The sequence below is a fragment of the Coregonus lavaretus genome (genome assembly GCF_964263955.1).
Source record: "Coregonus lavaretus genome assembly, chromosome: 4".
Lineage (NCBI taxonomy): Eukaryota > Metazoa > Chordata > Actinopteri > Salmoniformes > Salmonidae > Coregonus > Coregonus lavaretus.
Window position 1 is genome coordinate 51,532,537 of NC_139991.1, and position 14,605 is coordinate 51,547,141.

The 14,605-nt window shown below is 44.7% G+C and overlaps 1 protein-coding gene across 2 annotated transcripts in view; it reads right to left on the reverse strand.

Annotated features, from left to right (window-relative positions):
- Nucleotides 1-14,605, reverse strand: part of rgs3a (regulator of G protein signaling 3a) — a gene marked incomplete at its 5' end in the record, with an annotated part of 320,527 nt that overhangs the window by 205,518 nt on the left and 100,404 nt on the right. The window contains 4 exons of one of the 2 annotated variants that reach the window (XM_084159873.1): nucleotides 1,066-1,498; nucleotides 1,715-1,820; nucleotides 2,097-2,178; nucleotides 5,404-6,043. In XM_084159873.1, coding sequence (XP_084015999.1) covers nucleotides 1,066-1,498; nucleotides 1,715-1,820; nucleotides 2,097-2,178; nucleotides 5,404-5,457 — 675 coding nt within the window. Of the gene's footprint in view, nucleotides 1-1,065; nucleotides 1,499-1,714; nucleotides 1,821-2,096; nucleotides 2,179-5,403; nucleotides 6,044-14,605 lie in introns of those variants that run through there. The other variant, XM_084159872.1, reaches the window with a different exon arrangement.

Consider the following 14,605-nt stretch of genomic DNA (forward strand, 5'->3'; position numbering starts at 1 on the left):
ATCCACTCCTCCTCCACAGCCCTCCACAGCAGTCCACCCCCTCACACTCCTAACCCCCTAACCCCTGTGCTCTCCTCTTAGCATTTACACACAGAAGACGTTCCCATCATGCCCTCTGAGCCCTGTGTCATGCCATATATGTTGAGGTAGCATAGCTGCCCTCAGACAAACACACTTCCCTACACACGCACACACATTAAGCAAGCGCACACACACACTTAGATTGCCAGGCAGGCAGCAGCTCCCAGACTAACCGACAGCCCTACAGTGTCTAGGTCCCTGGGTCTAGATGAAAAGCAGGGTATACAGTCTCCTTCACTTCCCCTAGAGGCCTTCTAACAACCAGGCTACTGAGTCACGCTAGCCCTCAGCCACACAGTCAGCATTACTGTCTGTGATTGGCTGTTCAAGCTCAGTGGGACAGATAATGGAGGACTAAGTAAAGACTAGAAGTTATGGGATTCTAGTTCTCTGCATTCATTGCTTCAACATAACTGGTCCATTTTTACAGGCTGGATGGTTAGTGTTGTATGGTTGGGGATGTTAAGGAATCAAGTTCACAATCAGTGTGTTTCTTTTTCCATTTGTTACACTTTATTATGTCTTTATCATAAAGAGCTATTGCCTCATATACAGTATGTCACAGGATGTTACAGTGTGCATCATTTGATAGAACACCCCATGGGCCAAATGTGGCTTTCCCCGTATATGGGCTTGAATACTACTTACTGGTGAAGCAAATCTCAACTCTTGGTTGTATACTATTTTTTCAAAATGTCTCATTCAACTACCTATTTAACTATTTACTATATATTGTATCTTTGATTTACAGAATGCACATGTGTCAGTTTGAATTACACAGTTATTTCTCAGGTTAGAATGGCAGGGTATATCTCAGATTTAGATGGCAGATAGTGTATGTCAGGTAGGATTGGCACGGATCTGTGGCAGGTATGAATGGCACATATTGAGATCTCCAGGGTATGTCAGGGTCTAGATAGTGCCATCAAGGGGGTAGGGCAGGAGCCTGGGATGGACCATGAGCCTCTGCTCCTCCGCCAGTACCTGGCTTCCTGGGTTTATGGGGGCCAGGATTATGTAGTTATCTCCGTTGGACGCCTTCACTCTAGTCCCCTTCAGCGTGGCTGTGTGGCTCTGGGTCTGGGTCTGGCTCCGGGCTTTACCATCCACCTCCTCCGCCCCCCCTCCTACACGCCCCCTCTCCCCCCACGGCCCCCCTCCCCCTCCCCCGCCGCCCCCCTCAGAGCCGTTGACCAGCACCCGGCGGCTGGTCCTGTGGTGGGCAGGGAGGGGGGGCACGGCCGGGGGGGTCTTGTCCCGGTCTAGCCGGTCCTTGGACCTGTCCCTCCGCCTGGTGGGGGGCGAGGGGGTGTCATAGTTGGGCTTGTAGGAGGGCCGGTGGATGAGGCCCTCAAAACTGGGCTTGGCGGCCAGCCCGGTGCGCCATACCACAACCGTGATCTCATTGGAGCTGTTTCTGTAGAGGGAGGGAGAGAGGGAATGTGAAAAGGTAAGCTTATCAAAGGCAAAGGACGTGAGCAAAGAGGCTACAGGCCAGAGTGTCTATATAGGGTTTGCTGTGCATAGATACACTTTTAAAATGTACATGGGGAGCTATAAGTGTTGAAGATAGTTATCCCTATCAAAGTTGGTTTAGTCCATTATTTCCTCTGTGTCTCCCTGCCTGTAGTACCTGATGGCGTGGGCGAGCTCCACACATTTCCACTGTTCTACAGGCTGACCATTGAGCTGCAGCACAGTGTCCAGCTGCTGCAGACCTGCCTGATCCGCCGGACCACCTGAAGAAAGGAGAGAGGTCAGTAGAGGGTCACACACACACACACGGAGAGATTTCACGCAAATACCCACACACACACAAACAGCCGACCACCTCAAGACAAGAGATTCGGCAGTTACACACACAAGCTTCTACCCAATCATTTACACACAAACCTGATATGCTTGACCACCTCAGGACAGTAGAGGGCAAGGCTGGGTCAGATATACACACAACTACACATCTAGACTAACACACACACATCAACACACAGACAGCAGGGAAAGGAGAGCCTTGCCTGGATCGACAGCCTGTACCCTCACTGGGGAGTCAGAGCAGATGGTGAAGCCATAGCCGTCCTTTCCTCGAAGGATGGTCACCTAAAGACACAGAGACATCAAATCAACATATGTAAAGACATTATTCAATTATTACATGTCTATGTATGTCCATGGAGTAAAAAGCAAATATTATTTTCAAAAAAAATCATCTACAGCAAAATAGGAGTAGTTAGACCAACATGTGAGATATGCCTACAGATTAGAGTGTGGTTCTCTCTCTGGCCAGCAGCTGAGTGTGTGTGGATGGAATGTGTGTGGATACGAGCCACACAAACTAGCACTGTGGCCCTCATCAAATGAGGCCGGCGCTTTGGTGTGGATCTGACGCCAACTGTGGACAGCATCCACACAGAGCAGGTGCGCAAGCACACACACACACACACACACACACACACACACACACACACACACGTACGATGCCCAAAAACGTTCTGTAAAAATTCCAGGAATAATCCCAGTGTGTGTGCCAAAATCAATAGTGCTCCGCTCCAAAACATTGTTTCCATCTCATCTGCTGACAATAGGGCCTCTGAAATTAAAGTATATCTGAACACACAAACACAGTACAATGTTGCTCCAAGACTCTTTTATCTTGATAGTATTTTAAAATGTTTGATAGATGATAATCTTGATAGTTTTATAATGTAGATCATCTGGGTAGTGGAGGAGACAACTGTTTAATAACCCTACAGCCTGGCTAATGACCAGAGACAACATCACCACTGTCAGATCAGAGAGAGAGGGAGGGAGAGGGTGAGGGTGAGGGAGAGGGAGAGGGAGAGGGAGGGAGGGAGGGATGGAGGGAGGGAGGGAGGGAGGGAGGGAGGGAGGGAGGGAGGGAGGGAGAGGGAGAGGGAGAGGGAGAGGAGGGAGGGAGGGAGGGAGGGAGGGAGGGAGGGAGGGAGGGAGGGAGGGAGGGAGGGAGGGAGAGGGAGAGGGAGAAAGAGAGACACAGAAGGAAGACGTGAGATGAAGAGACAAAAAGACAGATGGGGAAAAGAGAGAAACAACAGAAGCGAATGGAGAAAGAACGGGGGAGTGTCTGAGGGAGACAGTGAGAGAAGGGAAAGAGAGATGGGGCTCTGCAGGGGGTAGTAGTGTGAAGGGATAGGTTGGCACGCTGTAGAAGAGGGAGGGTAGAGTAGAGGGGCGGTGGGTAGTGGGGGGTAGTGTTAATGTGAGGTGCCCCCTGGCCTCTCTGAGCGTGGGACCGGACTACTGGGAGACAAGACACACCGACTGGCATCCAGGGCCTGACAGTGGGCACACGGTGGGTACACACACACACACACACACACACACACATTCTTACTCACTAACCCTCATCCCTAGTCTTGCTCTCCCATGCGCTAACACACAAGTCCAACCTTGCACAATACTGATGTGAGCAGTTTGGAAAGCTCTTCAGGCCAAGGCCAGAGAACCTGACAGGCAGCATACAAAGCTGGCTCAGAGTGAGCATCTGGATGCTATTCTCCCATCTCCAGTTTGTCTCAAGAGCCTCTAATGCCTCAATCTATCTCCTTCCAGTCAAATGAGAAGGTTACGAGCCCACTTATATGGTGCTTTAGAGTGAGTATGAAACTACCATTGCTCGCTATTCAGAGACTTAGCTATGGAAATGAATTGTACAGGAGTGCATTTATGTAACGCGTAGGAGTGTGTGTGTGTGTGTGTGTGTGTGTGTGTGTGTGTGTATGTGTGTGTGTGTGTGTGTGTGTGTGTGTGGAGTCATGACCTGTTGTGTCCTGTGAAATGCGCAGTGTGTGGGTGCATGCGTGTGTGAAATCAAGCTTTCTCTCTATGTTGTTTTGCCTCAACAGTCTCATATGAGACACTATCTAACTATGAGAGCCGACAGCTGGGAGCCAACCCACTGTCTGTCTGTCTGTCTTCTGTGTGCTTCTGCTCTGTTTGATGCCTCTACAGCCTGTCAACCCGATGTGCTTCAGTGATTACACTACTAACTTACATACTCACACATACAAACACACACATACACACACATGCATGCACACTACAGGACTAAAGCAAAATACCAATTCTCTCCCATCCACTACCAGGTCTGTTTGTGTGCTGAACTCCACAACACTAAAGCTCCAGTAAGACAGTCCCGGTCTGTTGTGCAAGGCCTTATCTGGGTCACTGTGTTTTGGTGACAATGTGTCTAGGCTGACAAATAAAACAAACTCCCTGCCAGCCAGGTATTGTGTCCATGTCAACACACTGTACTGACGCGATGCCACGCAAACTCCAATCACTGATTGCAAACTGTTAGATAAGAAAGGTTAGTGCTATAAGCCATAAGATTGAGACTGATTCAAAGTCATTTTTAAGTGAGGATGAGAAACTCCAGACTTTGGTTGTACATTTTGCCTGTAGCACAGTCTCAACTTTCTCCCTTTCTCTCTTTTTTTCCATCAGATTGCCTCTGGATAAATAAAGCAGGTGGCGGAGACCACATTCTTCTGTCTCAGGAAACAGGGAACACACTCTCTCTTTTCATCCACTTGGTTTTTACACTGGTTTCCTCATCATTACTTCCCTTATTCTTTAGATACTGTAGGAGTGAGCTTTCCAATGGCAAAGTAATGCCTAAAGCCTCGAATATAAATTCCCTAACTTTTCTCCTATCTATCTATCTCTTATTGTTCCGGTGCCTTAATCCAATTTCACTATACAAAAAAATGGATATAGTTTCACAACTAATTGAACGGTCTGCTTCCTACATCATTGCTCTTCATCTTTCTGTTCCCTTGTCACTATACAACAAAATCGATATAGTTTCACAACCAATTGAACGGTCTGCTTCCTACATCATTGCTCTTTCATCTTTCTGTTCCCTTCTCACTACACAAAAAAATCAATATAGTTTCACAACCAATTGAACGGTCTGCTTCCTACATCATTGCTCTTTCATATTTCTGTTCCCTTGTCATTTTTAAATTTTCATGCTTTCTAACATATTCTCTTTGCCTGTGTTGCAGTCTCTCCAAAACAGCCGGCTACACACAGAACCCTAATTGAACACCCATCTCTCATCCTCTCCCCCTCTTCTTCCATCCTCCCACTACCCCCATTCTCCACACCATCCTACCCCTCTCCCTGTCCTCTCCCTCTCTTCTCACTCGCACACTTACCTGAGACTCTCCCCCAATTTGTCACACCCCTATGCACAACACACTTCTATCTCTCCCTCTATCCTCCTCTCCCTCCCTCCCACCCTCCCTTTCTCTCTTCAGGTGATTATCTAGGGGGACAGACCTGAGGCAGTCTAGCAGCGATGCAGACCCTACACAGCCCGTGGATGGTATGCATGACTCCAAGCTCCTCCTGAAGACAGAGACACTGTGGATGCTTCTCTGTCTACAGTCCTGGATGGTTCTCTGAGGATGTTCCTCTAGAGTTCCTCTGTTCTTCTCTATACTCAGAGGAAGATCTCCTAAACGCAATGGTCTGTGTGGTCCTTTGGGTTCGCCCAACGCTGTATGTACTCTTCAATGTGTTATGTATGGTCCCCAATCTGATTCCAGACCAGCACGGTCCACTCTGGATGGTACTCTGTGTGTGGTTGTCTAGTTAGGGTCCTCTATGGAATAGTCCAGTCAGTATGGTGTTGATTGCTGTCCTCTATGAGGCAACCACTAGGTATGGTCCTATCTGCATAGTCAACATGCAGTAAATTAGATGCGCTGGAAACCGTTCTCTGTATGTGGTCAGCGCAGTCACCAAATGCTCCTGGTGCGGTCCTCCAAGCCCTATGTGTGGGTCCACAGAATGCTGTATATGGGTCCTCTGAGTGCTGTGTATGGGTCCTCACAACACAGTGAGTCCTCCTAGCGCTGTCCAGTCTTCTCTGCTCTGAGTGTGTCCGTGTGTGGGGGCTGGCGTCGCGGAGGCGAGACTGGTGCTGCGTCGGCCTGCTCCAGCCACACTGCTCTTGGCATGGCCGCTCATGGGAACTCCGCTCTGGAGAAGAATGGGAGGAAGTGCCCCCTCACCCCCCCCCCCCCCCCCCCCCCCCCCCCCCCTCTCTTTTGCCTCCCCCCACCTTGAGCCCTGTCCGGGCCAGCCTGTTTGTGTGCCTGCCCTCGATACGCCCAGAACAACTTCCTGAGCTAGCGGTACAGGGCTGAGAGAGAGAGGTGGGAGAGACTGCTCACACAGACAAACGTATGATCATACTGTAGAGGTGGAAGAGAGAGAAGAGCTCTGCTTTTGCATACATAATATGTATGTTATGCATACAGAGGTGGGAGAGAGTCTGTGGACGCTCAATCACACAGGCATGTACTATTAATACAGTAGACATACTCCTGTATGTTTATGAGCATTCACCTTTGCCATATTCACCCACATACACTAACAATAAACATCCACTGTGTGCAGCCTCCTGTTGTGCAACTCATACATTGAAAGACAAAACACACTACTGATGAACGGTTGAAAGCAGCAGGAGGCAGTCTGCTACCTTACACATACCTCTCACCTCGCGATTTTTCTGCAGATCTCTCACACAAACACACACACACACACACAGTCAGTTTTCACACCTAAACAAACTCTCTGGAGACCACCCTCCGCTCTCTCTAAACTATGTTACAGCAGTCTCACACCAGACACCATCATGTTTGTTATGTTTTGTTCTTTCATATTTCCTCTCCTTTTCCTTTCATTTTTCCCTGTGCGGAAATTCAGGTCTTTGAATGTGCTACTCCAGCAAACCCCTTTCCAGTTATCAAAACACTCTCCTATTTTTGTTTTTGATTGGCTACAGCATGAGAGCCGGAAACAGGGGGGCTATGAAATCTATGTAAAATATCAACAAACATTGCTCAGCTCGCCCAGAAAACTGGCAAAAGTAACCCCGAGCGACCTCATTAATTCCTAACATGTCTCCGTTCCATTTATCCTTTAGTGGCTGGCTCACTGGAGGTTTACAGAGACATAGAAAAAGAGAGGCCAAAGAGGAACCCATAGTGGGCTCACTCCACAATGCTAACAGGCTGGCAGAAAAGACCATTCCAGTCCTTACATCCCCTCTACTGGGCATTTAGGGGGATTTTTCCCTGTTCTCCATTTAAAGGGGGGAAGGTTACCCTTCAATCGCACACAAAAACATGCGAGAGCTCTTTCTCTTCCTTTTCTATCCTTCTGTTCAGCTCTAAACAGGCAGAAGGATGGATTAGAGGGAGAGAGAGAAAGAGAGGGAGAGAGAGAGAGAAAGAGAGAGAGGCAAGTGTTTGTAACTTAGTCTTTGAGCCAGACAAGACTCCTTTCTGGAGTGTGGGATCTTCCGACAGTCAGCATCTTTCTGGCTGACCTGACTAGAGGAGGCATCAAAGACAGGCAGCTTCCCCTCCACTGGGCAGCCAGGACCGAGGCCAGGGGCAAGACTGGGGTTATTTTGTAGGTCTAGGGCCAAGGCCAAGGCCAAGGATAGGACTAGGTTTAGGGTTAGGACTAGTGCTATTTTATAGGGCTAGGACTAGGGCCAAGCATTGGGGATAGGACTAGGCCCAGCCCCAGGGCAGAGACTTGGACTAGGGTCATGACTTAGGATAGGGCAGGGGTTAGTTATTGGACTAGAACTGGGGCTATGGGCTGTGGTTGTGGTTAAAACCAGGACTATAGGACTAGGACTGTGCTGGTTCCAGGGCTGGTGCCTGGACTGGAGCCCCTGCAGAGCTAAGAAACCCAACAAAATGAACAACCTTTCTGCCCTTTCTCTCACCCTCATCCTCATCACCTCTCTGCATCCAGAGCAACAGGACAGTGTCACTCCCAGTTCTCAGGAAATGGAGAGAGAGGAAAGTAATACCAGCCGACAAGCACTGGCTGTCATGAGTCAGGGAAACTTTTTGTCAGCTCAATCAGCATTAATATTCATTGCCTGTGTCTGGACTTTCTGTGGGATGGACCACTGGAGATGTGTTGCTCTGTCCATTCAGGTTAAGTGCTGTTAGATGTTAATATGGCAGTGGAGGCGTTTGGCTCTTGCCACTCCATGGGAAAGGGCTTAGTTGGACACAACTCACAGAGACAGAGAAAGCTGACAGACCCTAGGCCTAGAATGTGATGAAGAAAAACATAACTGGAAAGAACAGGAGTGAGTGGAAGCGTGAAATCAAACAAAACTAGTTTTGGTTTGAATTATATTTTTGACACATGAGCAATATGATATGTCTGCAGGTTTTCCAGTGTGGGTTTGATTTAATCTGATCCCTTGAGTATACATAGGTATTGGTATCCCAGGATCACTTCTAAACCCCTCAAACTGTTTAAACGAGTACTGTAAACCATTAGTAGACATTAGTGAACAGGTAAAGAGTTGGGCGGAGAAAACTCCAGAGCTTTCCAAAGACGCAAACACTTAACAGAGAGAGAGAGAGAGAGAGGAGTGCAGAACAGAACGGCGCATTGGGCTGGAATGGAACATAAGGAAAACCACGGACAAGTCAGGGAAAAGCCTGGAAAAGCAGAAATCCCAACGTTCCGCATTCAGCCTGTGAATGTTCTTTGCCCTTCTTTAACTCGGTCTCAGGAGAACACCCCACACAGACCGCTCAAATCAGCCAGCAAGAGAAAAGAGAGAAAGCATGAGGGAGGGGGGGGGGAGATAGAGGGAGGAGAGCGTTCAAAAACGGATGTAAAAGTCTGTCATCTAGCACTGCCTTACAGAAGCTTCCTGTTCATCGTCATAGCCCCTCTTCAAATGAACACTTCAAATAACTATTTGTTGCAGAACCAGGGTTGTGATCCAACAGTAAACATTTAGAGCAATGGAATGAGAAAAAGTTGACTGGAATTTGTCACTTGAAATTATTGTGTGCAACCAGAACCAGCAACAGATTTCGGTGTAGCTAGTAAATCAATACGCAACAGTGGAAAATGTTGCTGATATGGGTGTTTCTATAAACTAGGGTACCAGTGAGGATTTCCTACACTGGACAACGTGTTACAGCTGTTGATAAGTCAATAAAATTCATGAGTTGAGAAATATCCTTTATCATGGTTGGTGTCTTGACGGATTTGTCCAAAATCGTGTGACATAAAACATTACTTTTCTGTCCTTGCATTTATTGCAGTGTAAGTTGTCGTTATATCATATTAAGCATTAATCAGTTAAATTAGACATTAAACTTGAACCCTGTAAGAATCCTGGATCTAGCTGTTGGAAAGTTTTTTGAATAGAGATATCAAAAATGCAGTGTAACTAGGTAACATTTCGTGTCTCCTTATGTTACTGGGTGAAAATAGTTTTTATGGGCACACAAATCCAAAATAATAAATGCGATTGCAAAATTGATTGCTTCTAACCAAAAGAGTCAGCTTACCTTGATACTTAAAACCTAAATAAATACTGTCATTAATGTGGTTCTTCGATAATTATGCATAATACTTGTTGGATGAGTATTTGGTGTCCAACAGATTAGTTAAATTGTGATATTTTCACACATCATTATATTTTATTTTATTTAACCTTTATTTAACTAGGCAAGTCAGTTAAGAAGGAAGAACAAATTCTTATTTACAATGACGGCCTACCAAAAGGCCTCCTGCGGGGACGGGGGCTGGGATAAAAAAATATATATATATATAGGACAAAACACACATCACGACAAGAGAGACACCACAACACTACATAAAGAGAGACCTAAGACAACAACATAGCATGGCAGCAACACATGAGAACACAGTATGGAAGCAACACGACATAACAACAACATGGTAGCAACACAACATGGCAGCAGCACCACATGGTAGCAGCATAACATGGTACAAACATGATTGGGCACAGACAACAGCACAAACGGCAAGAAGGTAGAGACAACAATACATCATGCGAAGCAGCCATATGATCCAGGAAGAAATTTTTTGAATGACAGTCAAGTGATGAACAGCTGTTTTAATAGCACTAACAATGCAACAGCCCAAGTGCTGGAAAAATGGTGTTCACAAGGAATTTCCCGAATATTTTGGTGAATATTACACTGGTGAAGACAGTTGTGCCTGGATCCACGTTGGATCTAATATCCCTAGAGAATTGAGGATCATCATCTGTTGTTGTCTGCTTGATTTACAGCGGAGTCTCGTTATATTTAACAGCGAAAGCATCAAGGTAATGTGTTCATGTTTCCATATATTTTTGTGCTTTGGATTGGACACCTAAACTGTGTTCGAATACTCATACTAACCGCACTAACGGTACTATTTGTGATGTAAATTGAGCATGTAGTATGCTTGTTGGTCATAGTGTGGATATAGTTACTATGCCAAAAGTTCTCGGATGTCGTACTACATTCACCAAAATACAAAGACTACAAGCAGTGGACACTAATTCCGTGCTTTTAGGGCCCATAATGCAATTCTTCTGAAAATGGGCAGATTCAGATTTGAAGAAAATGGCGGAAAATATGCAGCCGAAGACACAGATTCATTGCTTTAGCTAATTGTGACAAATGTTAAGAAAATGTTGAGCATTGTAATAAAGTAAAGACTTTTCAAAAAAGTTACGTTACACGTTATGTTGGCTGACAATTTGTTAGCTATGCTAGCCTTACGAACCGCATAGCATATCACCACAGCAGTTACTTGTATGTACCGGTATGTTAGCTAGCGCCTGGTGTTTTATTATTATTTTTGTTTATTGTAGATTGTAGATGTGTAATGTTGGTATTATTGTTGCAATAAAAATATATATATATATACAGTGGGGAAAAAAAGTATTTAGTCAGCCACCAATTGTGCAAGTTCTCCCACTTAAAAAGATGAGAGAGGCCTGTAATTTTCATCATAGGTACACGTCAACTATGACAGACAAATGGAGGAAAAAAATCCAGAAAATCACATTGTAGGATTTTTTATGAATTTATTTGCTAATTATGGTGGAAAATAAGTATTTGTTCACCTACAAACAAGCAAGATTTCTTGCTCTCACAGACCTGTAACTTCTTCTTTAAGAGGCTCCTCTGTCCTCCACTTGTTACCTGTATTAATGGCACCTGTTTGAACTTGTTATCAGTATAAAAGACACCTGTCCACAACCTCAAACAGTCACACTCCAAACTCCACTATGGCCAAGACCAAAGAGCTGTCAAAGGACACCAGAAACAAAATTGTAGACCTGCACCAGGCTGGGAAGACTGAATCTGCAATAGGTAAGCAGCTTGGTTTGAAGAAATCAACTGTGGGAGCAATTATTAGGAAATGGAAGACATACAAGACCACTGATAATCTCCCTCGATCTGGGGCTCCACGCAAGATCTCACCCCGTGGGGTCAAAATGATCACAAGAACGGTGAGCAAAAATCCCAGAACCACACAGGGGGACCTAGTGAATGACCTGCAGAGAGCTGGGACCAAAGTAACAAAGTCTACCATCAGTAACACACTACGCCGCTAGGGACTCAAATCCTGCAGTGCGAGACGTGTCCCCCTGCTTAAGCCAGTACATGTCCAGGCCCGTCTGAAGTTTGCTAGAGTGCATTTGGATGATCCAGAAGAGGATTGGGAGAATGTCATATGGTCATATGAAACCAAAATATAACTTTTTGGTAAAAACTCAACTCGTCGTGTTTGGAGGACAAAGAATGCTGAGTTGCATCCAAAGAACACCATATCTACTGTGAAGCATGGGGGTGGAAACATCATGCTTTGGGGCTGTTTTTCTGCAAAGGGACCAGGACGACTGATCCGTGTAAAGGAAAGAATGAATGGGGCCATGTATGATGAGATTTTGAGTGAAAACCTCCTTCCATCAGCAAGGGCATTGAAGATGAAACGTGGCTGGGTCTTTCAGCATGACAGTGATCCCAAACACACCGCCCGGGCAACGAAGGAGTGGCTTAGTAAGAAGCATTTCAAGGTCCTGGAGTGGCCTAGCCAGTCTCCAGATCTCAACCCCATAGAAATCTTTGGAGGGAGTTGAAAGTCCGTGTTGCCCAGCGACAGCCCCAAAACATCACTGCTCTAGAGGAGATCTGCATGGAGGAATGGGCCAAAATACCAGCAACAGTGTGTGAAAACCTTGTGAAGACTTACAGAAAACGTTTGACCTGTGTCATTGCCAACAAAGGGTATACAACAAAGTATTGAGAAACTTTTGTTATTGACCAAATACTTATTTTCCACCATGATTTGCAAATAAATTCATTAAAAATCCTACAATGTGATTTTCTGGATTTGTTTTTCTCATTTTGTCTGTCATAGTTGACGTGTACCTATGATTAAAATTACAGGCCTCTCTCATCTTTTTAAGTGGGAGAACTTGCACAATTGGTGGCTGACTAAATACTTTTTTTCCCCACTGTATAAAGACTTGCCAGTATATTATCTATAGGCTATCTAACTAACTACCCAACGTTTATTGACTTGATTATTCACGTCATTCATAGTTTAGCTAAGTGGTATAGTCGTTGTGCATTCTCAATGGACATTGTTAATGAAGTCGTAAGATGTATAGCTAGTCATTTGTTATGCTAACAAGATAGCAAGAAGTTGCATAGCAACAGCATCAACTTCCGGTAGACAGGCGAAGCGCTAGTACACTCAACTGAAAGGATACCGTTTGTTTACAGTATACTAAAACGAACTAATAGTACATAGTATGTAGTATATACTCATTAAGTATGTAGTATACGGAATGTTAGTATGGTATTCGAACACAGCTCTAGTCTACTGTGTGCAATTGTCTAGGATAGACTATTGCGCCACACTGTTCCTCTTAATTATTATGGATATAATGACAAAAAATGACATAGCCTAGTGGGCTTATTCACAATATGATCAGGTAATGAAATAACCTGACAAATACATTTTGTTTTCCATGTTACATCTGAAATTTCAAAAAATACAAGGGGCTTGAAGTAGCCTACTTGAATTTGGAGCTCAGAAATTCAAGTACTGGAATAGGCCAACCTTGAAAATCACATTTCCTCAATTTGGAGCTTGAAAAGTCCTTGTAATTATTGTAGCCAATTTATCAGTTATTCTGCTCTCTTATAATTATCTGTGATTTCATTTTTGATCCGTTTTAGTGAGAGATGTGGACACTTTCGTTTGTTTCCCGACACTTCAATTGAAGGGTGTTGCGCTACTCTGTTTCGGTAAAACTAGGTGTGGTTATTATGAGGACGACAACATCTAATGTTGGCTTCAACTTGGCTTTCCCATCTAATGTTGGCTTCAACTTGGCTTTCCATACAAATCCTTCCATTAAAAAAGGAACCTGGTTTTTGGTTACTTTGTCATTATAAAAACAGTGATAGGTGAGATTCAAATGGTGAGATTAATGCTACAGCTACTCATGGCTTTATTATGTGTGCCTGCGTCAGCCACATAGGCTACAGAAAAATCGGCATTCATCCAATCTATTTAATCAGGCAATGTCCACATTATTCTCACATATTTTAGAATGTAATAATAATTTGAAAATAAATGCATTGGCAAGGTCAATTTTTTTTTCTTAAAGTGGTAATGGCCAACTTTTTTAAAAACACTTTTTGCATGCTTTTGGGGGGCGGGGTCTATATTAGGCCCTATGTACAATTATATAAATTATGCAATTTTGTGACATTGAGGTCCTTGAAAATTACAATTAAGTGTTTGAAAAAGTCCCTGAAAGTCCTTGAATTTGACTTGCCAATGTCTTTATGAACCCTGCTTAAAGGATGTATAGTCCTAGACATTTTTGTTTCAAACCATTTTGAAATTCTGATCCCAATGTCACACATTGGCCTCATTATTTATAGATAGACCCATATGCAGATAGCATGAGAAACTGCTGTGAGCACCATAACAGCACTTGAGCATGTGTTTTATATTCATCATTAAGTGAAGAGGGTCACACACACACTGTACTCTCCCTCTTTCTCTCTAATCTCCCTCTCTATCTCTATCTCCTGCTCTCTAAGAACATGGTCAGAGAATGACCATCACAAACGATAGACTGGGCATGCATTCTCTCTCTCTCTCTCTCTCTCTCTCTCTCTCTCTCTCTCTCTCTCTCTCTCTCTCTCTCTCTCTCTCTCTCTCTCTCTCTCTCTCTCTCTCTCTCTCTCTCTCTCTCTCTCTCTCTCTCTCTCTCTCTCTCTCTCTCTCTCTCTCTCTCTCTCTCTCTCGCTCTCTCGCTCTCTCTCGCTCTCTCTCTCTCTCTCTCAATATCAACAACAAGCCTCTCTTCTCAGTATGACTCACATGCATGCGACCAATTGCAACATTACACTACTTGTCTGTCATGGCCTACACCTTGCATGTGTATGCTTCTATTTACAAGTCCATGGTAACTCTGTGCAACACGTGATACAATATCGTCTTATTTGTTACATACTTCACAACATTCTGGAATATTCTTAACATCTGCACACAAAGCCTAGCTATAAATAATGCACACACACAAACACATGCATGCAAACACACTTACAATCACACGCAAAAGAGATTCTAGCTCACGCACACACACACA